Source organism: Simochromis diagramma, unplaced genomic scaffold, assembly GCF_900408965.1.
Source record: "Simochromis diagramma unplaced genomic scaffold, fSimDia1.1 OVJJ01000216.1, whole genome shotgun sequence".
Lineage (NCBI taxonomy): Eukaryota > Metazoa > Chordata > Actinopteri > Cichliformes > Cichlidae > Simochromis > Simochromis diagramma.
Window position 1 is genome coordinate 9536347 of NW_024386883.1, and position 23142 is coordinate 9559488.

Here is a 23142-nt window from a genome sequence, read left to right on the forward strand (position 1 = left end):
CAGTGTATTGTGCGAGGTTGCAGGATGTTTGTAGAGTGTTTGCAAAACTACATTTAAAATAAACCTTATTTTCTTTCTGAAAACTGGATGTAGGATATGCAATAACTACTGTGTTCAAGACAAAAAAAAAAACTTTTTCAGCTATAAGTCATTTTATTTTTTTAAATTTTTGCTTCTTTTTGGTGACGTGGCAACAACAGCAGCACCCAAAAAGGTGATTTGTTGCACCAGCATTCACTTTTAAGTAAAAAACAAAACAAAACAACAAAACCCCTCCCAAAACAAAAAATTCAAGGCTACCAGAGAACAACAGACATACCAGTGCTTTTGAATGAGAAAAGCTCAACAAAGAAATACTGCATGACAGTAACTTGTTGTATATAGTTCAAACATACGGTACAAGTAAACTCAACAAAAACTCCCTTCTTCCACTTAAACGACATAACATTATAATCCGAAGTTACAATTGTTTGTGGTGGTGGTGGGGGGGGGGTAGCACAATTTTGTCATGTACAACTCTGAACAATCCGTGTTAACTACCAGTGCCTCTGTATGTATACTTACACTCAGACATACTGCAGTAGTTTACATTTTCAATAATCTCGTATGTATAATTCTCTCCCGAACAGCTATTTTTCTTACAAATTTTTCATATCTGACATTCATAGTTTACATTTGCTCTGGAAATGCTGAAGTCATCTTTAACAATACAGCCCACCAAAGCAGCACAGAGAGAAAGCAGTTTCCATCCTACGCTCACAACCTTTATGTCATTAAGTAGTCCGTTCAGTATTACTATTATGCAATATTTTTTGTAGTCAAACAAAATGAGAAATGGCATGCTGAGGAGGCTGGTTGATGCGTAGTGTTGATTAGAGATGCTGTCGTCTGTGTCTTTGAGAGAGGCTACTCGGTCATCAAGAACAATCTCAGAGGAAGGACAGAACTCTGTTTCAGGAGGAAAGTAAAACTCAGGGGCTGCAGTGGAAGCAGTTAGTCAATGTCCATTTCAGGGAGATTTTTCTCTGGCGTTTTTGTCTGCTGTTCCGTGCCCGCGGGCGTCGTTTTGTCCGGGTTGCACGGTTGGCTCTCTGCTCCCTCCTGTCCGTTAACCGGCCCATTCTCCGTCTTCTCCTCATTAGGAGGCTCCACCTTGGGTTTGGGCTTGGGTTTAGACAACACTGGGTTGCAGGATGCATAAAGCTCCTAAAGAGTAAAAAGATACACATGCTTAGAACATGACATCACAGTTTTTAAACTTAAATTCTTCAGCTCATACCACAATGACAAATTACTTCAAACTGCTTGGCAGCTACTACAAGACTGTTGAGTGTCGTTTTTGGCGTTGGGTTTTTGTGAAATCTTCAGATGCTCTTAGGCCGTCAGTATAAGGAAAACAAAAGATAATGATGAATAATGATCTTAATCACCATTAAGGTAAAATAATAATAATAATTCATGTTTATTCTGTTAAGATTTTTTTAAGTTGATGTTACTTTCCTTTCCAAATAAAGAGGTTGTGATTTGCAGAAGTATACTGGATAAACTTTGTTAATATGTTCATATTTATATTACTGTCTACTAATTGTAGACAATGAGCCCTTGAAACCCTAAGGAAGCCCATAATGAAGCTCTCTTAAAGAGCATGCAAGTGGTGTGTGTGTGCTTTTAATGTCTACCTTAGTCTTGGCCTTGATTTCTGTAACTTTGACCACTGGGTCCACGGTGAGGTCCTGATTGTTCTGCTGGTTCATCTTGCTGTTCATCCAGACCATGGCATCGTTTACCTGCTTGTCCACCCTGGTCACCTCCAGCTCATCCAGATGATCATAGAGCTCGTCCTGTTGGGGCACACAAAAGTAAATTTGACAAACGTCTGGAGATTCTTGAGCTTAGTCTGTGATACGTCTGACCTACAGCTCTTCTTAAAACTTTGTATAAAGAGTTCAACAACAAACCCTGGTTACCTTTGCCTTGTAAGCTTCAATTATCTTCATGTACATCTGGATTTGTCTCCCAAGCTCCTCAAACGCTTTCGGCCTCTCCTCAGCTTCCACATATCTCTCGTGGATAGGCTGGCCAATTTTCTGTTAAAGCAACATCGTCAGTAAGGCCGCAAAGTTATTCCAAATATCTGTATAGTGAACCATTTTATGTCTTTTTTTTCCTCCCATAAAACTGTCCAGTCATACAATGAGTGCGTAGTTACCTTGAGTTCAGCCAGTTTGTCGATATAAACTTGCTTCTGTTGGTCTTCTCCATCTTCATACAGCCAGTTCTCTGTGTCCTCCAGTTTTAATGAGAACAAATCGCGATCCTGCATGTGAAGCAGTGAGGAAGATTCATGTTTAACATTAAACGCATGCATTTCATCTGAACTGAAGGTTTACACTTAGTTTAAATTGAACAGAATCCAAATGTTACAGAGACGATCAGTGTATGATGACGTGTCCGGTGTGTACTCACTGCTTCATTCACAAACTTCTCCAGGATGCCGTGGAGTTTGTCCCTCATGTCGTACACGTACTCCTCCACGTTGTTCTTTGCATCATTCCTCTCCTTTTCCAGCTTATCCTGCATGATCATCTTACCCTGGAGGAGTCACAGTAAAGTCTACATTAGTTGAACTACTTAGTTAAGTGTGCACCAAAAAAAACAAACAAACAAACAAAAACAAAAAAAAAAAAAACACCTGAGGATGAAGCAAGACAACATTTACAATTTCAGGTATATTCCTGATGTTACACATGTCAAAAGAAAAAGAAAAAAAGGTGATATTATGGTTTGATTAACTGATTAATTATCAAATGATCAAGAGTTGTCAATTTTTAGGGGCTGTTAATGATAAAAGCCAAATCAGCTCCTCCCTTTTTCACACTGTTGGCTGCTTAATATGTCCGTTTCTATCTTTTGCTGCTTAGACAAATACATGTGAACAGCTACACTATGGAGACACTTCTTTAAATGTTAATGGTAACTAGGACAGCTTAACCCAGGGCCAGTGAGCATCACTAGGCATTACTGCTTGAGACAACACTGTGCATGCACACCACACATTCCTTGTGATTTTTACAGCATTACCTCATTTTCCACAAACAAATTTAGTTCTTCTCCGGAAAGCTGCCAGTCCAAGCTGCTCTCTATGGGCAGCTCCAGTGTTTTCGTTTTTACTTTGGGCTTCTTGGCCTGAGGAGGCTGGTCGTTCTTCTTCTCCTGCTGCTTGGCATCCTCTGTCGTTGTCTGTAATAGCAGAGATGAAACACGTTTTTCCCCCACCAGACAAATCAGCAGTATTTGACTTCAGCCTTTTTGAGTACTTGAACAGCTCCAACTTCAAACGTGCTTTTGTGTTTCACCAGTTTCACAATTTTACCACCTGTATAATTTTATTGTGCTTTTTGTGATAGGTAAATTCTGGCCTGTATTGACTGTAAGTTTCTATATTGTTAGTTTATAATTTCTTCATGAGCCTATGGCTTTTATTTGTTATGTCACAAGCAAAATTCCACATGATAAAGTATGGATGCATTTTTCGTTGTAAGTGAGAGGAACAATTATAGTTTTAAGCTCTGGGAATGACGACACTTTTGGAAAGTGATGACACCTCAGACCTTCAGAGGGCCATTTGAGGTTTGCTTAAGACATGGTTTTAGAAGTTAGTCTTTACAAATAAAGACATTTTACGTAAAATGTCTCTATGTTAAACAGCATGCTTCAAAAAAATAAAAAATAAATGAATGTTTTAAATTTAAAAAAAAGTCAGTGGCAAATCATGTTTCTTAAAATAATGAGGAAAATAAAATGTATTGGATGTATTGGTTACCTGGTGCTGGGCGATATGGTTAAAAATTACAATAATGGTCATATCTTGCCAGACATATATTTCTCAATAGACACTGCTGGAGTAATACATATCAAATTTTACATTAGCTCTGCCAAATACTTTTTCCCCAGTGGCAGAAATAAGCTTCCATAAGTATCCATGTACATATGTGTCAGTCTATGTTGGGTTATTTTTGTGTTAAACACTGTAAATTGTGTCTTTAGGGGAACAAGGTTTGTTGAAGAAAGTGAACTTCTTTTACATTTTAAAGTCTTCGGGTTGCTGTATGCGTAGTACTTATACAGAGCAATCTAATTTTTCTTCTATATGAACGTATGTACCCATGTATGTACACATGTATGTATATATGCATGTATGGGCATTAGGGTTTCCTTATCGCCCAGCACAAGGTTACCTCCATTTCTTCTGTCTCTATTTTCTTGTCTCCGTTGTCTCCAGCCTGGAGTTTCTGATCCTCCTGGTCCACTTGCATTTTGCTCTGACACACGGCAACGAAAGAAAGAATATACATATAATTAAATTAAAACAACATGTGCTGCTCTGTTGCTGGTGTCATCTATTAAATCTGGGTTCAGCCCATTTTAAAATGGCAGTCCCCAGCAATTATTCAGATGTTCACGTCAAGGTTTTGGAAATGTTTGTGTCATGTGCACTCCTGTTCAAGAGTTGCAATCAGTCTGTATGCAATAGTGTAGTCAGAAACCTTCATTGCTAAAGCTCTTAAAGCCATCTAAAGCTTGTCAAGACAAGATGCCTAAATAATACAGTAATGGGGTGGGGCTGGAACTAGGTTACTGATTGAAAGGCTTTCTCAGGCGCAACACAAACAGAAAACAAACATTTCTCCCGTCTCTTCCTTATTGATATACACATACCCTCTCCATGTCATTAGTGTCTAACAATCAGTGCAAAAGCACATAATACACACCTCCTCTTCCTTCACGATCTGGTCTGTTTCCATTGGCTCCTCTCCTTCAGCAGTTTTCACGACTTCAACCAACGAGGCGCTTGATACACTGAACACACCGTGAACGTTCACCCGAACTTTTACCTTGACCTTTGCGCTCTCCCCTGATGCCTGAGGAACCACATTCTGGATCAGAAACTGGCCTGCGGAGTTAAAAGTTAGCACTGATGAAAATACCTGCACATATATGAACAAATAAATAGAAACTCACAGAACTGCATCTAAATCTGAATGAAGTTGCTGTACCTATAGTGGCTTTAGGGTAAGGCAGCTCCTTGGGATTGTTGTAGTAGGCTTCAAGGCTGAATGGCTCTTTCCGATAGAAGGTCAGTACTTTAGAGAAAGGAGCTGCGTGGTTCTTTGGGAAAACCTCACAATCACTGCAAAAAACACAGAAAGAGCAGGTGATTGAGACAAATATACAGGGACAGGACTTCAGAATGTAAACTCAATTTTCTGTTCATGTCATCGATGGTTTGAAACAAGCTGTGCTAGCTTACAGTTTTTATTCCAACAACGCAAGTGGTGAGAGAACTGACACGAAGCCTACCATTTGTCCTCTGAAGGTTTCCACCTACTCAACCACCCACCCACCTACCCACCAGCACGCACCAATCTGTTATTTGGCAACAGTTTATAAAACACATCTGAAGTCTTTATCAAACTCAAAGATCATTTATGAGAGGGTTTTAGGGCTTGAAACAGGATTTGGATGTTATTTAGCAAAACGTGAATGAATCCAGAAAAGATTTTCGATACTGGATCTGCGTGGTACATGGGTGTGGGCAAGGTGTGGCAGAAAGTAGTGAAGGGAGTCAACAGTACGAGTTCTGGCTAAGCTTCACCCTTCAATATAATAGGAGCAATGTAAACAGGAGGATAATACATTCAAGTATTAAACCAGCTGCATTAAAGGGATGTTTGTGCTACTTTCTGTTAGATTCAAGCCTAAAGAGTACCTGAGTCCTTCCTCTGCAGCTGAATTCCACTTTAGGGAGATGGAGTAAGGGACAACATCTGTAATTGAGAACTCTCTCACTTTGAAAGCTGGTGACAAGATGGCACACTGAGGGGAAAAAAACACAACAACAACAAAAACCAGAATTTTAAGGTTAAACTTTTGTGTTCTTCATTTTCAGGCCAAAAATAGTATTCAGTATTCAGTATCAGTGTTTGTGAATCTTTTTTGTTTTGTTTTTTTAAACTGTCACCAAATCTTTCACAGATCACAGCCTTCAGCGATCCTCTCATAGGTCTCCCTCCTGGTATAACGCAGCTGTTACTGTGTGAGTCTGCTGCCTGAGTCACTGTGGGGATCAAAGTGTTTGCCATGTGACAGGCAAGCTGTACCTGCAGAGCACAGCCCCTGGCCACGGCCTCGTCTGCATTTAGGGTGGTGCTCAGCTCTTTGCCGAAGAATTTGCTGATCCGCTCTTTGATGGCAGGGATTCTGGTGGCGCCACCCACGATCTCAACTGCATATATATCCTCCTTTTTCAGCTCTGGATACAAAAAACAAGAGACAATCGCGAAACAAAGCAGGTTATTTAGGTTTACAAAGTAATACGTTTCATATTTGTTTCATTTTATTTTTAAAGTTGAAAAGTAATGATTAAAGGAAGGCTAACATGCTGCTATTGTCCAGGGGGAAGGGCTACCACAGCAAAGCACATGACTGAATGTGTGAGCGTGCACGTGCCTACAGGGATAGTCCAGCTGCTATTATAGTCTCATGTACTCACTGGCTTGTTCCATGACGCTGCGCAGGGGACCCTCGACTTTGGCCAGCAGCCCCGAATACATCTCCTCAAACTGGCCTCTGGGGACACATAATCATAAATTATTAATAGGTGCAGCCAACATGCACACTATGGAAAACTCCATTAATTTAAGAAACAACACTGTTCCCTTTTTAAAATACTTGTGGTTACATGCTATATGCTGATCTTATTCTCTTATTTAATTTAACTTTACTTCTTACCTGTTTAGTTTACTGGAAACATCAATATCATTCATGAAGCACTCAATGTTGAGAGGGAGGTCAGAGGAGTTGGCACTCATCAGCTTCTTGAGCTTCTCGCACTCCTGGTAGAGCCGCACAAGTGCACGGGGCTTGGATCTCACATCCAGCTTGTACTTAGTTCCAAACTCCTCGCAGAAGTGGTTGACAAGGATATCGTCAAAGTCCTTGCCACCAAGGTCTGAGTCAAACGCAGTGGCCAGGATCTAACAGTAGAGAAGGTAAATATATTAGTAGTAGGTAGAAGCAAGTTTAGGTTTTGCCTCTGACGATTTTTGATCCCTCCTTATTTTTCAACAGCATAACCCAGAACACCAACATCAGTGATAGTCAGAAGTGTTCACCACTGACCATAAATGCTGTATTTTTTTTTTTACATTTATTTAATAGTCAGGCCTGTTTATTGACATCAGAATATCGTAAATATAAGATTTAAACAGAATCCACTTTAGTAAACTTGCTAACTCACATAAGCACTTTCAGTATTTATCCATCACTCACCTTGAGCTTTCCCTTATTGAAGGCACAAACTGACACCTGGTAACCAGAGTGGCCCAGGTCCACAAACACCACTATTCTGGGCTTCTCTTCTGGAGCTGGCAGGTCCTGCTTGTAGATTCCATATGCCAGAGTCACTGCAGCAATCAGACAGAAGCTTCAGGTTATTTTCTGCTCACCGCTGCATCCAGGAACTAATTAGTACTCCAAATTCCAGCTGCACTATGCTAAACTAAATCTGCTCGAACTAATACAATTGTTACTGCAATGCTGCAAATGTATATAAATAAAATGTAGGGCAGGTTTAATGCTGTGCATCTATTTCACTGTATCTCATGGTTAAGTTATAAGCTAATGCAATAACCATTTTCAACGTGTTTCTGAGTAGTATGAGATTAAAGGCTCAACAACAACACAGCAGACTTAAAGATGATCTAGATGTTTCCATGAACCTGCAGTAGTCTCGTTCATCAGTCGTAAACAGTTGAGGCCAGCGATCTGAGCTGCGTCCATGACTGACCGTCTCTCTGCATCAGTAAAATAGCTTGGTACCTAAGAGGAAAACAAAACAAAACATTACATTACACTATTCCATATTTAGGATCAATCTGGGCCCCTCAAAGGAATAAATCACCCATCTCACAAGATTCATAACCTCCCTGGATAAAATTACCAAGTTAGTTACTCAGGGTGCCAAAACAAAACAGCTCCTTGTGGAAAAGATCACAGGCTAAATTTAGCTATTGGCAACAGTACTAATAACATGTCATCCATCTCCAGAGCTGATGTAAACCTTAAGTTTAGGCCCAGTGAAAGCAAGGGCCTCAAAGTGTGAGCTCTGTAACATTACGTAACAGATCCTTATTCTGTGCTAAAGAAACACACGCTTCCCACTCTTCAGCTTCGAGGTACAAGAGACGAAATAAAGCTTTCAGACAAGACGTGTGCTGAAGTGCTCAGGGCTCAAAATGTGACAAGAGCAGGTGGCAAAGCATTTCTACACCTTGCAGGCAGCTGTCAGCCTGCATATTTTACCTGAGCTGGTAGAAAATTCAACAGGATGACATTAATCGCTGGCTGTCAAATGACAGGATGTAAATCTAATGCAGTGTTCTATTCAGGTACAGTACACAAAGTCACTTTATGGCAACTTAAAGATTCATCATGCAACGTCACTTTCACCAAATAAACAAACAGCTCCTAAGACATTTAAAGCTACCTCCATAAGATCTGTTGTTACAAACTTAAGCCTGAAAAACCATCTATTGAGACCAGGATAACCAGGTGGATTAATAAAAGACCTATCCAATCCTATTTAACACGTCTCATAGAGCTTAAGTAGGGTTGTGCCACATTATATCATCCAAAATCTGGAAGTTTTAACATGATACAAAAGTATTATACGGGAAATCATTGCTGTAGCAACGCCATGTGTTTAGGTCCTCTAGTGCAGACAACAATGAGACAAGCCCAGGAAAGTCTGACAGTAAAAGCACCGTGTCAGCCTCTAATGATGATTTAGTACCTAAAAAGGAGGCGACTTCAACACCCTCTGACACACCACAATACTTTGCAAAATATGCAAGAAAACTGGTCCTGCAAAAGGTACTTGAGGAAGAAGTCATCATCACCAAAGCTACGAAGGAGCTGGTAATGTGCAACCCAAATGTAAACACGTGAATCAACCAGGCGCGCTGGCTGCACTCAGTGTGACAGGACGAGCAATCGGTGGATGCAGTTTACATGATGGAAAAGGAGGGCTATAAGCAGCTGGTTAAAATCCCTAATCAGGATGCAACTAATGCTTACCGAGATGACACAATCTACTACTGGTTTCTTGAGTGCACTTTCAGCAGTCTCCTTCAGTTTGGTCAGCAGCATGCCAGTTACTTGCTCAGTGCTGAATATCCTCTCTTCTTCCATGTACATCACCTGGAAATTGGTAATGAGGTAAAAGATTACTGTCAGGACAAATCATACAGCTGTCCAGTAGAGTAAGATGTTTGCTGCAGTGTACACAAGACATTTTATGTTAATATTTCCATTAATAAGAAAACTCATTAATTATTTAAATGGCTATCTCAGTTTCATTTAGGGGTTTTTTTAAGCTGACAAAAATATGCATATGTGATAAAATATGGAAAAGATGCAGATTGCAAAGCCTTGTGGTTTAACAGGCAAAACCAGGTTTATGTATTTTGATTTGATTTGATATTTCTTCTGCTCTTATTTATCCTGAGGACTGACATTAATCATCTCCACGGGGACTCTACAACATGCCGCTCTGTGCCTTTGCAGTGTGCCAAGCGAAGCATTGTCATTTATGCACTTGCAATAACTTTGGGTATTTCTGGAGTCTCACAGTCATCATCTGTTAGTGCCAGAAATGTGTACATTTTTCACATTTAGGCAGTCAGCAAAGCGTACGGTTCATATCACCAACACAATTATCATTTTGCCCATAAGATAATATTCCAAGAGACAAAATCCCTGCAGAAATAAATACAACATACTGAAAGTGTTTTTAGGATTAAATGGGAAGATGAAGTAGGAATGCTATGAATCAGAGCAAAAAGTATTACATGACGCACTTCTTAGAGCACAGCATGTAGTGAGTGGAGGATGCAACATAGTCAGAAATAAGCTGTTGTATCTACTGTGCGGTCTCTCAGTTAATTTTCTTTTAATGGTCTTTTTTTTCTTTTGATTAATTATTTCCCATCAGCTAAGCTGAGGGCAGAAACCTGATTAGAAAATACAGTCTTACTTTTATACCGGTGGCCCCAGAGGGCATCGGTGCCAGCTCGTACACCAAGTTAGACTTGGCCGACTGGATGTAAGGATCTGTGAACGCTCTGCCATGTAATCGTTTGAAGCTCTGCACTGTGTTCTTATAGTTGGTCACCACCTGAATAAAAAAAACGAAAGACAAAACAGGAGGAAACAAAGCCAAGTATTAACCACTTTTTACATTTAATTGTAAATAATTCTCATAAATATGACCGTATCGGTGAATTCATTTTTACCTGGCTCTTTGCAGCAGCTCCTATCGAACGATTTCGGGGTCCAAACGATACAAAAGACCTGGACACACACGAGTCAAAATGTTAAGCTACATTAATGACACAACTAGCAGAGCTTCACATGAAAGTTCAGTGACCAATCTACACTGGTCACAATTTTTAACTAGTTGATCTCAGCACTTTTCTAAATAATCCTTGTTGAAACCTGGACTGAGGCTCCAGACTGGCTTGTTTAAGTTTTGCGTTGTCTGTACTATATAAACACAGGCTGAAGTGGTGTGGTAAGTCCACTTAAAATCACACAGGGCTTGCCTCTCATCACCATCTCTATCAAACACAGATGCTGATGACACAGAGTAAGCGTTGCTATGAACACACAAGTGGAGTGTGGTGATGTCAACAATACAAGTCTCTGAGGAGAGTCACTCAGCGGATGCTGATCTTCAATCAAGAACAGGACAGGAAGTTGTATGGTAAATGGACTGGTTGTTATAAAGTGCTTTTCTATTCTATTTGAGCACTCAAAGGACTTTTTACAGTGGTGTTTGTGATGTTTATGATGTAGTAGAGAGTAAGTTCACAAAAACAGTTCAATATTTGTCAAAAAATGTCCAATATTCATAATTTTTCAAAATTTAATGCAACATATTTATGTGAGCAACAGACAAAACGTTGTGCAAGTTACCAGGAAAGTATTTGTTTTCCTTTTACTCAGTAAGTATAATCCTTTACAGAACAAAGTGTGTTACGAATATTCAACATGAAATTATGTGTTTAAATTCTGAATGTGAATTTGTCGTATAATATATATATATACACATACCAAGAAACTGTGATGTATAATCTTTCTATTCACCAAATTATCTTATACATGATCTACTTCTCTGACACATGTTTGCCTTGTAAATTTGAATAAAATTAAATAATTTTTAAAAAGTCCAGGTTGATTCACAATAAAGTATCTTCAGCAACTTAATGATGTATACATATTTCATATAACCATGACATAAAACCCATTATATATATATTATATTAAATTTTTCTGACTTTCTGACTAGTAGGTGCACATCTAAGCATAAATTGGGCGTTAATGCTTATCTTTTTCTTTCCCTGTTTAATACAAACGTTATAAATAAATTACAATATAATAACTGGTCTTATTTCATTTTATTAATACTCTTTGGGAGGGAATTCTAAATTGTAATGATACATCTATAAATATGACAGTTAATCATTCAAAACCAGTGACAGTGTATAACATTCAATAACGCTTGTGTGCTTTATATTAACGTTGAACTCTTACAAAAGAGAAAATGCTGTAAAGACTTTAAAAATTAGTCACGATGACTGAAATCTAACTAATGGAATTACAAAATGCGCCATGAACCCAAATAAGCAGAATTCAAACAATATTAAAAAACCTTTCTGATAACAATATGTTTTTCATGTAATAAATACTATATAACCTTACACCGTTTAAAACATGAAAGGCTAAAAGACATAAAGATTTGCTAGAATATTCCAACAAGAGATTGGCCGCTGTCGTCATCGTACAGAGCATAACGCAAGGCGTACAATTTGCCACACGGGGCACACCGGTTGGTCGGAGTTTACGCCTTGAAGACAAGCACAACTACTTAAAAACGACAGGTGGCAAACACCGCCCGGTCGTGTTTTAACCGGCGAAGCCAAACCAATTCTCCAAACTGTCATTACCGTTAATAAAACTATGAGCTCAGCTAACTTGCTTAGCTTCATAATCGGTCTCGGAAGGCGGTGTGAGCCTTATGAGTTAATTTCTAGATGGTTCCATGCTCACCATAGACAGGCTGAGAAATGTATCACTAACTTACACGGAAAAGCAGTTCAATTTCCCAGCAATGAGCACAAATGGTCACTGAAAGCAGAGAAGTTGCGTTCACGTGTATTACAGTGATACAGGTGAGACAACACTTATAAATGAAAACCTGTCCTGTGTAGCTATCCTTCACAAACTATAATAAGATTTTACTTGGTACTTACGGTGTACATCTGTCGCTGTACTCATTGGCGATTGTCTCGATTCCTCCAGCTCGGGCTACAGCTACATAGCAGCTTTGAAAGCCCAAGTCAAATCCCACCACTGACATCTTGAGCGATATGTGTCTCCTAGGTTTATCTTTGTATACAGTATGATTTCTGTAAAGAAAATAAACCTGTAACTAGATTTTAAAACATAAAAAAGATGCTCCAGTCAAGTGAAGTTGTTAAGCTGCTCTGTCTTATATACTTCTACTCATAATCCACATCGCTGATTGTTGCCGGTGTCTCTGATGTGTGCTGGCAGGCTGCAGCGGCAAGGTCTGCTTTAACGTCTCGCCCGCAGACATCGCGAGATTTATAGGGTTCTAGCGCTCTCTGGACTTTTCCATATCCACGTGAAAGACAGTTCTCCAACAGTCGAGGTGTAGGGAGAAAGCTCCATAAATTTCTTCTTATTTAATAAAAAAAAAAAAACAGGATGTTTATATGCCATTATATGCTGATTGTAAACGAAACATTATTATGTGAGGCACATTTTTTCCTTTAATGTAGTATAAACGAATCACATGTATCACAGTACTGCACTAAACTCTAATTCATTTATATTTTATTTGAAACATAGGAAATCAATGCACCAAGATATTGAAACATGTTCAAACCAAATGGAAATACAAGAAAAAACTGAGTTTGTGAGTTTGTACACATATTTGGATAATGCTTTTGCTGTATTGGCAGTGCGTTTGGTATCACTGTCATGCTTTCCAGACTGTATTGCGTGGAGGATCAAACTCTGATTGTGCTTTTCTGCAGTCATAATTTATCAGTTTTAACAAGAACTCCAACACCATGAGATTTACATGATGGAGGGGATTCATATCTGCATTTTGTTTTACAGATTCTGCAGACACTCACAGTTGTACGTCTCTCCTGACCTCTTCTGCACAAACTGATGATGATTCGACTCACAAATTTCAAATTACACTGATTTTCAGACCACTTTTTTTTTCTAATTTAGCATACCTCGGGCTGTTTCCCATTCTTAAGAATGGTTTCTTGACACTCACTGAGACCATTTCGTCAAACAGTAGATGGATTAAGAGAAGGGCCAGTGTCAGGTCTTTACTGGATTGTCTGATCTGTATTGCCACCATACTCATTTATCACTTGGATGGCTTTTGTATGTTTGAATGATTCATAGGTCAGAGTTAAGTGTCTTAAACAACAACAAAACATTCCTACGGAAATGGTTACATACACAGACTGGACTGAAACGGAGGGAAAATAACAGCGAATGTCCAAAGGAAAACTTTGACAGAATTCAGGAAGCCTGCAGAACCATTGCTCAAGAACACTTAGAATAATATCCTGTTCCTTATAAGCAAAATATCAAGAAAAATGAGGAGTTGCTCAAGACTTTTGCATAGTATTATTTAAAAAAAAACACACAAAACGTCAGGGCTGCTGTGAATTAAATGTTAATGATTACAAATACATGCAGTAGATCTTCCTTACACATAGGAGGCGATAACGGAGTTGATTGGGCCGGAAATACGCGCTTATTTAACGCCAACAAAGAAGAAAAAGTAACCTGCAACATGGCGACTCCCATGCATAGATTAATAGCCAGGAGGCAAGCGTGAGTATAATATTGTTAATTGACTGTAGCGCTGTGGGTTTTGTATATTCGTGAGTACTACAGGCTGTTGAACAGCAGCGAGGTTCAGCTGCTCGAGCTCCGTGTCAGACTCAGGGGCCGGTGAACAGTGAACGCAGCTCCAGCGCGCCTCTCTGTGCTCCACATCATTATTAGCTTATTTATTCTTGTAGAGGGTGTCTGTTCAAGGCTGGTTGACGCCGTGAATGCCACTTTTGTCACACTATCTGTTTCAAGAACGACAAATAAAATGTCGGGTGTCTGTCACGTTTCTGCGCTCACTTGTTTATAAAAGTCAGGCGGGTTTTTGCCGCATTTTAGTGTCTGTGAGGAAATGTTGAAAATATTTTTGCATTGAATTGTAACACAGGCAACACAGGAATGTCCCGCTGGTGCTCGTTTTTTTTCCCCCCAGCCATTTATCACTGGTCTCAAGTTTGCACCTGAACTTATTCTGATACGTGAAAATGATTTCATCTCTTCTTGAGCAAGGAGAACTGCAGGGTGGTGCTCCTTTTCATTACTGGTTTTTCTTTAATGAGCATTTAAATTCGTATAGGAATGAGAGGTCGGCCCATCTTCATATACGCTGCATATTTACTCACTGTAGAAAAAGCACCTTTAAAGCACCGATGAAGTTAAAACTTCCAACTTCTTCAGCAACTACAAAGCTGTACTTTTGTTTATTAACATTTACAGTTGTGGTCCAAAGGGGTCATGGTAATTTTGGGCTTTTAATGATTTATTTGATCTGTTCTTTCTCTAGGGTGGGATTACTGTACAGCGTACATCTTTAATGATGTTAAAAGAATGCAAGAACAAGTTTCAATTTATTTTGGATTTTCTCTAATCCACATAGCATCAAAAGTGTATATATACAGGCTTAAATACTGCATACACCTCCACTAATATTTGGTTAAATGTCCTTTAGCAAGTTGCACCTCAACCAGACATTTGGTAGCCATCAATAAACTACTGTCAGATTTTTGGCTGGATATTTGAGCACTTTACTTGGCAGACTTGTAAGAGTTTATTTAAATTGGTTGGTTTCCTAGCACTGACCTGGTTTTTAATTTTCAATAGGGTTGTGGTCAGGGCCTTGGGAAGGTCTTTCCAGAAGTTTGCCCCCCCCCCCCCCAATTTAAAAAAACAAACAAACCAAAAAAAAAAACAGTTTTGATGTTTGCTCAGGATCATTGTCCATTTGGAACATCTAATTGTGTCCAACTTCCAAATGTTTAGTTCTTGATTTGAGGGGAAGTTGAAGAATTTGGAAGTAGTCCTCCTCTTTCATTATTCCATCCCCTTTGTGCAATGTACAGTTAGCACTTGGACCAAAACAGCCAGAGAGCAGGATGCTACCACCACCACCATGCTTATTCTTAAGTTTAAAAGCCTCCCCTTCACTCCTCCAAACATACATCTTGTGGTTGTGGCCAAATGGCACCAATTTTTTTTTTGTCTCGTTAGACCATAAAACCTTTCTCCAGAAGGCATTTCACTTGTCCATGTGGGATGCAGCATATTTCAGTTGAGTTTGAAAGTGTTGATTTTGGAGCAGGGGCTTCTTGCTTGATCAGCCCTTGACCCTCTCAGTCTATGTCAATGTAAAACTAGCTTCACTGTGGACAGTGATGCTGATGTTCCAACAGTTTCCAGTTCATCATCGGGATCAAGCGCTGGCGGTTCCGCAGTTGTTCCTGGGTGACACATTTGAATAAAATTCCTCCAATACAACTTCCCAGTTTGTGTAAAACTGGAATTCTCCTTTTTACTGTAGATCTTCAGTAAGTTCCTTGGGCTTGAACAGTTCAATCTAGTGAGTGCTGTAAGCCAAATCCTTTTTATGCTGGCAAAGAGAAACTACCACTTGCAGTCAGTCATGATCACTAATGAGAAGTTAATAGGCCTTGGCCTTTCATGTTAAAAGACACTGTGAAACCTTCAATGCCACTTTTTAAAATATTTAAGTAGGGATAGGTATCGTTTAGGTTTTATCCAATACCGGTGCCAAATCGGTACTTTTGAAACGGTGCCGGTGCTTAAACGATGCTCGAACCGGTGCTTAAAGAATGGAGAACACAAACTTTGTCCTAAGCCTCTCATGTTTAGCTGTTTTCCACTTTTTCTTTGGTCATTTTAGCCTTTTTGGCCAGGGTGAAGGGAGCATCTGCCATCAAACAAGAAGACAGCTGCATGTAACTACGACGGTGTTTGCTAGTTCACCTTACATGCATTAATATAATAATGTTGTTAGCTTACTTAACGTAAATTACACACGAACAACATTAAACTACTCGCCCAGAGAAGAACGGCTGCTGCTGCCATCATCATCCATCATCATTTCTGCTACACTGGCAGGGCTAGGGGCCAGGACTCTCCCCTTCGGGTTCTTGGGAGATGTTGCTAACTCCAGGTTAAAAAAAACAAAACGCTGTGTTTCATCAGATTCGAGGAGTTACCTCCTTTGCACAGTATCACCTTAAAGCACTTGTTGCAGGCTGCTGAGTTTGCATCTTTTGCTGTGAAGTACAGCCAGACTTTGACCACTTCGCCTTGGGCATTTTTAATCTGTAGCTCTGCTCTAAAAGAACGTACGTACGTGGGCCCGCCTACTGTCCTTGGAAAGGTAAAATGATTGGCTAGAATCCAAAGTGTATGACATCTCAGGAAAAAAAAGCACCGAAATGTGCGCTGCTTTTCGGTCTGGTTACTACTGTTTATGTCAGAACCGTGCCATAATGGCACCAGATACCGGTACCCATCCCTATATTTAAGGGAGTGTATGTATATATTTAAGTTGTATGCATACATTTGACACTTTGTGGGGATAGAGAGGGGGGGGAAAAAGAATCCAAGAAAGTAATTGAAAGTCCAAACTTACCATGACATTGACACCTACGATGAGTGGATGTAAACTTCTTACCACAACTGTATGTGACAGCAAAGAGATGTACCCGCAGCCATGTTTATTTACATTCATATTAGCCTTTGTTGTTACATACAGGGAGGCAAACAAACAACATGTGCGCTGCCAGAAGTGTTTGGAGATGGGACACTGGACCTACGAATGCACCGGGAAGAGGAAATATGTGCACAGGCCATCAAGAACGACTGAGCTGAAAAAGAAACTCAAGGAAAATGAAAACAAACCCCTCAGCATAGCTGGGTAAGGTGTCTTGAACAGATGAAGCAATTTTATGTACAACAATACCCCTGTGTTAATATAGATATTTGTGCATCAGATTTTTTTTTTTTTTTCTAATCACTAATGATGTTCACTAAAAATCTTTTTTCTTTTTTTTTTATTTTTTTTAAATATTGGTCTCTACAGACCAGGCACAGAAGGCTCCAGTGAGAAGAAAGTGAAAAAGAAGTAAGTAAGGTGGACCAACTGTCACAACTGATATGTGGTTATCAGACCTGCTATAAAGTAGAGTTGCACAATTATTATTTATTTTATTCTTTTTTTTTTTTTTTTATCGGTACTGAGATCGCAATTTATCAGAACTGTCATTTTAATGACATATTCATATTCAGACCAATGGCTTTTACATCCATGTAGTGTGGCTCCTGCTAATATACACAAACTTTAGAAATCAGTGCATCTCTTAGATGATAAATAAGCATCAAAACCTATTACAAAAAATAAGACCTTTACATTGTGCAGTATTCCGGTTAATAAGCAGAGAAATAAAGTGTTCATCTGTCGTAGTCCTAAGTTTTCCCCTCCCCCCCTTTTTTTTTTGTACCTCCATGATGTCTGTGAATAATTTGTGTAGCAAAGTAGTGGAACGTGATTTCAGTGCATCTTTGCGAGCTTTATGAATATGCCAATGGGCCTTGCAGGCTCGCATTCATGGACATCAGAGTTGAGGTTGGACTTACGTTACAAGAATAAGTCCTGCTTTCCAATACTGGCCTGTGGAGTTGCACAGTTCATGTATTACATTCCTAAAAAAATAACTTATTACACAAAATGATACTGGGTAACATTCATAGCAGAGAAGACTGGTTAGATTACGGTTTTGCAATTCAACAAGTTTTAGACTGATTAATTTCCGGGGGAAAAAAATCCTATAAACCAAGCGATACGACTTAGTTTGTTTTTGGTGCTCACACTTGGTCACCTGAAAGTCGATGAGGTCACATGGAAGCTATAGTTGTGTAACCTGGTGTTAAAATTTGCTCAGCGAGGGATTCCAGGAAGGTGCTGGCATCCCTGAGTATCTGTTTCGGAGCTGCTTCCCTGTTTTGAAGCTTTAATTAAAACCAGTCTGTTTTAAGTGAGTGAAACGTCCCTAAACAGCTCCCTCTTGTGGAAGCTCTTGGTGACTGCACATCACTACATCTGCAACCTTTTCAAATCTCTTAAAGATTGCAGTGTTTTGTCTCATAGCCATAATGTCTAATCCATCAACCTAACTGTTCTAAATGTCATCTGTGGTAATCTTAAACACTTTGTTTATCCATTGAAAATGCATTTAAAATTTTTATTTTGTTAATTTTTTAATGGTAGATTCTGGTCTCATCACAGCGATGTGTTAGAAACACCATTGTTGTAGTCCGAGCTGTGATCACAGCAAAAAGCACAGTTGTTACTAATAACAAGGCACAATGTCTCTGTTTTGTTCTCCCAGCATGTGCAAAAACAGGACTGTGAAACTGAAGCAGCTACACCAAAACCTGTTGTTTTTTTTGTTTTTGTTTTGTTTTTTTGTCTTTTCCTCCTTGACACCTTTGCGTTTCTTACTGCGACAGCCATAAAACAGCCACAGCACTCCTTTCAGCTGAGGACTCTTTATCTTTCCCAAATAAATTAACCTTCTTCTTTTTGAGAGCAGTAAGAGCGCCCGTTTGGGTCTATTTAACTGAAGATTGACTCAAGAGTTTGCCCCCTGGTGGTAAGGGTGCCTGACACAGCATTTATTCAATGGGTGTAAAAGCATTATAAGAATGTGTGTGGTTTTAAAAAAAAAAAAAAAAAAAAAAAAAAAAATTTGTCACTTGAATGCATTTTAAGCCAGAGTCGACTTGAAAAACCTCTCAAAGTTCTGCTGTTCCAAGTGTTGTGGCTTTCTTAGTCTTGCTTGTTTGTTTGAGGGTCGGAGGGGAGAATGCCATCAAATCCCATCAGTACCAGACATAACAGGGGTATATGAAAGTAGCTGTTGAGAATTATAACACTGTCACTCCCTGCTCATAAAAGAGGCAGATAAAGGCCTGATTATCAGAGAGCTCATCGTGCGACTGTTCTGGTCTGTTCAGCATCCAAAAGGAAAATCGTTGTCACGTGTGCAGCCCCGAAGTCTGCGTGACACCCAGCTGCACCAATTTCCCCATCGTGGAAAAAATGCAGCTTACATGTATTATCTCATCACGCTACACGTGTGAAAGGGCAGCTCTGGATAATGTCCCAACCCACATTTTCCTAGAATTCGCGTGTGCGAAAACAAATTGGTGTGCAGGTAATGTTCCAGGTATGCAAAATCAGCACTTGTAGTTGACGTTGTGTCCTCTGAGTTCCAGTGTTTGTAAACAGAGTATTACAGCAAGTGAGATGCACCTTAGGGACTGTAACAGGCACAGCCTGAGACCTTAATAACCAAACCTCTGGTGTTCAGCGTTGGATATTCAGATTTTCTTCCACTTGTTCTCAGGGCTAAAGACTCGAGCGACAGCAGCAGCGGCTCAGGCGGCTCCTCCAGTGACTCATCGTCAGACAGCAGCGATTCCTCCAGCTCCTCTTCAGATGACAGCAGCAGTGACAGCGACGATGACAGCTCTTCCTCCTCCTCATCCTCTTCTTCGTCCTCCTCATCTTCGTCCTCAGACAGCTCAGACTCAGGAAGTAGCAGCGATTCGGATCAAGGACCTCCTAAGAAGAAGAAAAAGAAGAAATAAACATTGTGGAATCAGCAGGATTTCTTGTTGTTATTTTTCTTTTCCTGATTTTTTTTATTTTTTTTTTTTTATTTTTTTTTTCTCTCCTTATAAAAAAAAAAAAAAAAAACAACAACAACTGAGTGGATATGGACTAAGGAGAGGAGACACGATGTCACAAAAGAGAGAAATAAGGCAATTCCAGTGTTACTTCTACTAGTGGGATATTTTCTTCAATTTTTAGGTCTACTAAGGATACAAACTTTAATATCCAAAGCAACGAATGTGATTGATCAAATGAAATCTTGTGATTTTGTACTTTAGTATATTTTTAGTGAAACTTAATCTGTACAGCTCAAAATCTTTATAAAACAGCAGCATATCTAGAACTGAAAAGACATGATACAACCTCAGTATAAAAGATTATATAACAGTTGTTTTAGTCTGAATAAAATTAGTTACGCACACAAAAAACTCTTGTTGCTCGGGAATTGGATTTGCTTGTTTCACTGTAAAGCTTGTTTTGTTTTTTTTGTTTTTTTAAAACCTTTTTGAATTTGCTATTGTAAAATGTTTTATTTTGCTAAAAAAAAGAAAAAAAAGAAAAACGCATTATATGATTTTAGATATATGGATTTAGGAATAAAATGCCAAATAAACCGTCTTTTTGTTCACGAGTTTACAAATAAAATATTTTTAAAATCAGCATATAGTCATGTGAAATACAGGTTATTGTAGTTTTGCATTTTCTAATTCATTTCATTTTCACTTCGTTTTTACGTTTAGTTGCCGTTAGTTTTCAGAGAGGATTTTCTTTCTTCAGTTTAGTTTTTTTCAGTTTATCATTTTAGTCTTTTTATTATCAATATAGGGAGGGTATATGTCAGTTTCAGGAAAACCAAGGATTGCAGTAAAAACAAAGCTGACTCGGTCTTGACGACATCTAGAGTCTTAATAAACACATCCATCAATGCCTCATCAGGCAAGTTGTAACAATTGTTTTTTTTAAACTTAGGGTGTTTCCTGAATATGCTTTATTTTATTTTTTTAATAAAAGTGTTTAGTTTTAATTTTTAGCTAGCTATAATAACCTTAATCGGCACATAACAAAGAAAAACCCATCTTGTGTCAGCAGGTCTTAAAATTATTCAACACAACCTCATATGAACGACACATGACATAGTAAATCATTTTTAACCTTAGCCAAACTACAGAAGCAGTGTGTGGGAAAACCAAGTATACCCCATGATTCAGTAGCTTGTAAAACCACCTTTAGCAAGAATAAGTTGAAGTAATCATTTTCTGTATGACTGACAGTTGCTTACGTTGTGGAGGAATTTTGGCCCACTCTTTTTTTCCTTTCTTTCTTTTTTTTTTTTACAGTGTTGTTTAATTTCATTGAGGGTTGCCGTTGCATTGCGTTTGCTTTCCTGCTACAGCATTTCATCAGAATGAGGTCTGCGCTTTGACTCGGCCATTGCAACACCTCGATTCTTTCTTTTTTTTCCAGTTATTGTGTTGCAGATTTAATGCTTTGCTGTCAATGTCCTCTTGCACAACTCAATTTCAGCCAAGCTTTAGCTGACAGTCACATGGCTTCACCTTTTACTCAATGACTGCAAAGTTTCCAGGTCCGGTGGTTGCAAAAATACCTCAAATCATCAAACCTCCACCACCATGCTTCACAGTTGGTGTGAGGTGTTTGTGTTGATATGCTAGTTCAGTTCTAAGTTTACAGTGCGTATTATGGCCAAACATCTTCACTGTGTACTGATATGTTTAAGGAGTTTGCTCTTGTGGTTTGTTTAGATGCAACTTTGCAAACTTAAGCTGTGCTGGCCTGTTCTTGTAAGAGAGAAGAAGCTTTCTCCGGCAACCCTTCCAAACAAGACATACTTGTTCAATCTTTTTGTAACTGTACTCTCATGAGCTTTAACATTTAACATGCTAACCAAGGCCTTTAGAGTCTGAGATGAAGCAGGGTGTACTTAGTTTCTCATACGTTTTTGTTTTTTGACTCAATTTTTGATGAATAAATAATAACAGTGTAATATGTCACGTTTTCAAGTTTAACTGAGGTTACATTTACCTTATTTTAAGACCTACTAAGGACCAGATGTTATTTTACATTATGTCCTGATGCCTGAAACCTTAGAACTGAAAACGGATCCACTTCCTTCTTTTCATTCTATGTCCATGTCAGGCAGTATTAGTGGGAATGCTGTTGTCTTCAAAGATAATATAAAATCTTGTAAAATTATTGTTTTTGTAGTAATTAAAATATAGACATAGAGTTTAGCATCCAACACAGACAGTCAATAAGGTTACAGGACACCCAAAAGCTGCTTTGAGCCTTTTAACCAATGTAATGTCAGTTTTTGCTGCGTATAGGCACCTGTAAAGTCAGACATATTATTGCACATCCACTAAAGGTGTGAAGTTGGAGGCAGAGTAAGACATCACAAAGTAAGTCATTGTTTGAAAGATTAAAAATGAATCATATTACTATTTAAAACGTATTTACTTATTAATCATAGACGCGGGCAGCTAAATCTAGATAACTAGGGTGTGTGTTGAAGATTAGATGAGCTATGAATTAAAAGCAGGGTACGGTTTGTCATAACCTGCTGTCCATGGTACAATCAGGGAACAATGAAACGTGATTTCCTAAACGTCAAAGTCTGGTCAACCTTGCGCGTCACTGAAATGCTGCATTCAAACCGAATGGGAATTACTTATAGCTATCCGAGGGGTACGATAAAAAAATAAAACTCGCAACTGCTAAGAAGGCTCAATCATGTTTTTAAAGACATCGTCAGCGGTGCTGACGTGTTAATTAAGATTTACTTTATGACAGTGTTTACTGTGTCGGATGGTGGGATTGACAGATTTCCGACAGCGCGAACGCACCACCGCTTTGCCATCCATGCATTCAGTCCTGTCTGTGGTGGTACCTGCTGGCTGCTTAACTTAGCTAGCAGTCTTACCTATCAGTTCAGGAGTAACAAAAAAATGAACGCGAGAGAAAATGATTTTTATTTTGTTTCCCTCTCGATGTGTCGTCGTGTTTTAAGGAAAAGATGAAGACCATCCACTTGGTTTTAGTATTTTAGCCGTTAGAGCATTTTTTTTCTGAATCCGTTTTGCGTGTAACTGGAAGTGGAAAAGACAAAGAGAAAAAGAGCTTTCCAATAGCTAGAATGGTTTGGGCCTAAAAAGAAGACAAGAGGT

At 39.0% G+C, this 23142-nt stretch overlaps 3 protein-coding genes across 3 annotated transcripts in view; 2 read left to right on the plus strand and 1 right to left on the minus strand.

The window, feature by feature from the left end:
• Positions 1-164: 164 nt before the first annotated feature.
• On the minus strand, positions 165-12671 carry hspa4a (heat shock protein 4a). Its single transcript, XM_040032178.1, has 19 exons — positions 12375-12671; positions 10356-10413; positions 10097-10237; positions 9139-9261; positions 7782-7881; positions 7333-7466; positions 6793-7037; positions 6554-6630; positions 6162-6313; positions 5771-5877; positions 5058-5191; positions 4773-4954; positions 4239-4322; positions 3082-3240; positions 2467-2592; positions 2210-2317; positions 1968-2087; positions 1680-1841; positions 165-1206 (listed from the first exon to the last, which is right to left on the minus strand). Exons 1-19 carry the CDS (start codon positions 12479-12481, stop codon positions 994-996), a joined length of 2532 nt encoding a protein of 843 aa, XP_039888112.1. The 5' UTR covers positions 12482-12671; the 3' UTR covers positions 165-993.
• A 1224-nt stretch (positions 12672-13895) lies between these two features.
• On the plus strand, positions 13896-20504 carry zcchc10 (zinc finger, CCHC domain containing 10). The gene is made up of 4 exons (XM_040032183.1): positions 13896-14010; positions 17036-17197; positions 17363-17404; positions 19689-20504. The coding sequence occupies exons 1-4, from the start codon at positions 13970-13972 to the stop codon at positions 19930-19932; spliced, it is 489 nt and encodes a 162-aa protein (XP_039888117.1). The 5' UTR covers positions 13896-13969; the 3' UTR covers positions 19933-20504.
• Positions 20505-22703: 2199 nt separating this feature from the next.
• The window catches only part of aff4 (AF4/FMR2 family, member 4), a 29739-nt gene continuing 29300 nt past the window's right edge, over positions 22704-23142 (plus strand). The window contains exon 1 of the mRNA XM_040032176.1: positions 22704-23140. The gene's annotated coding sequence lies outside the window, so the exon portion shown is untranslated. The remainder of the gene's footprint in view (positions 23141-23142) is intronic.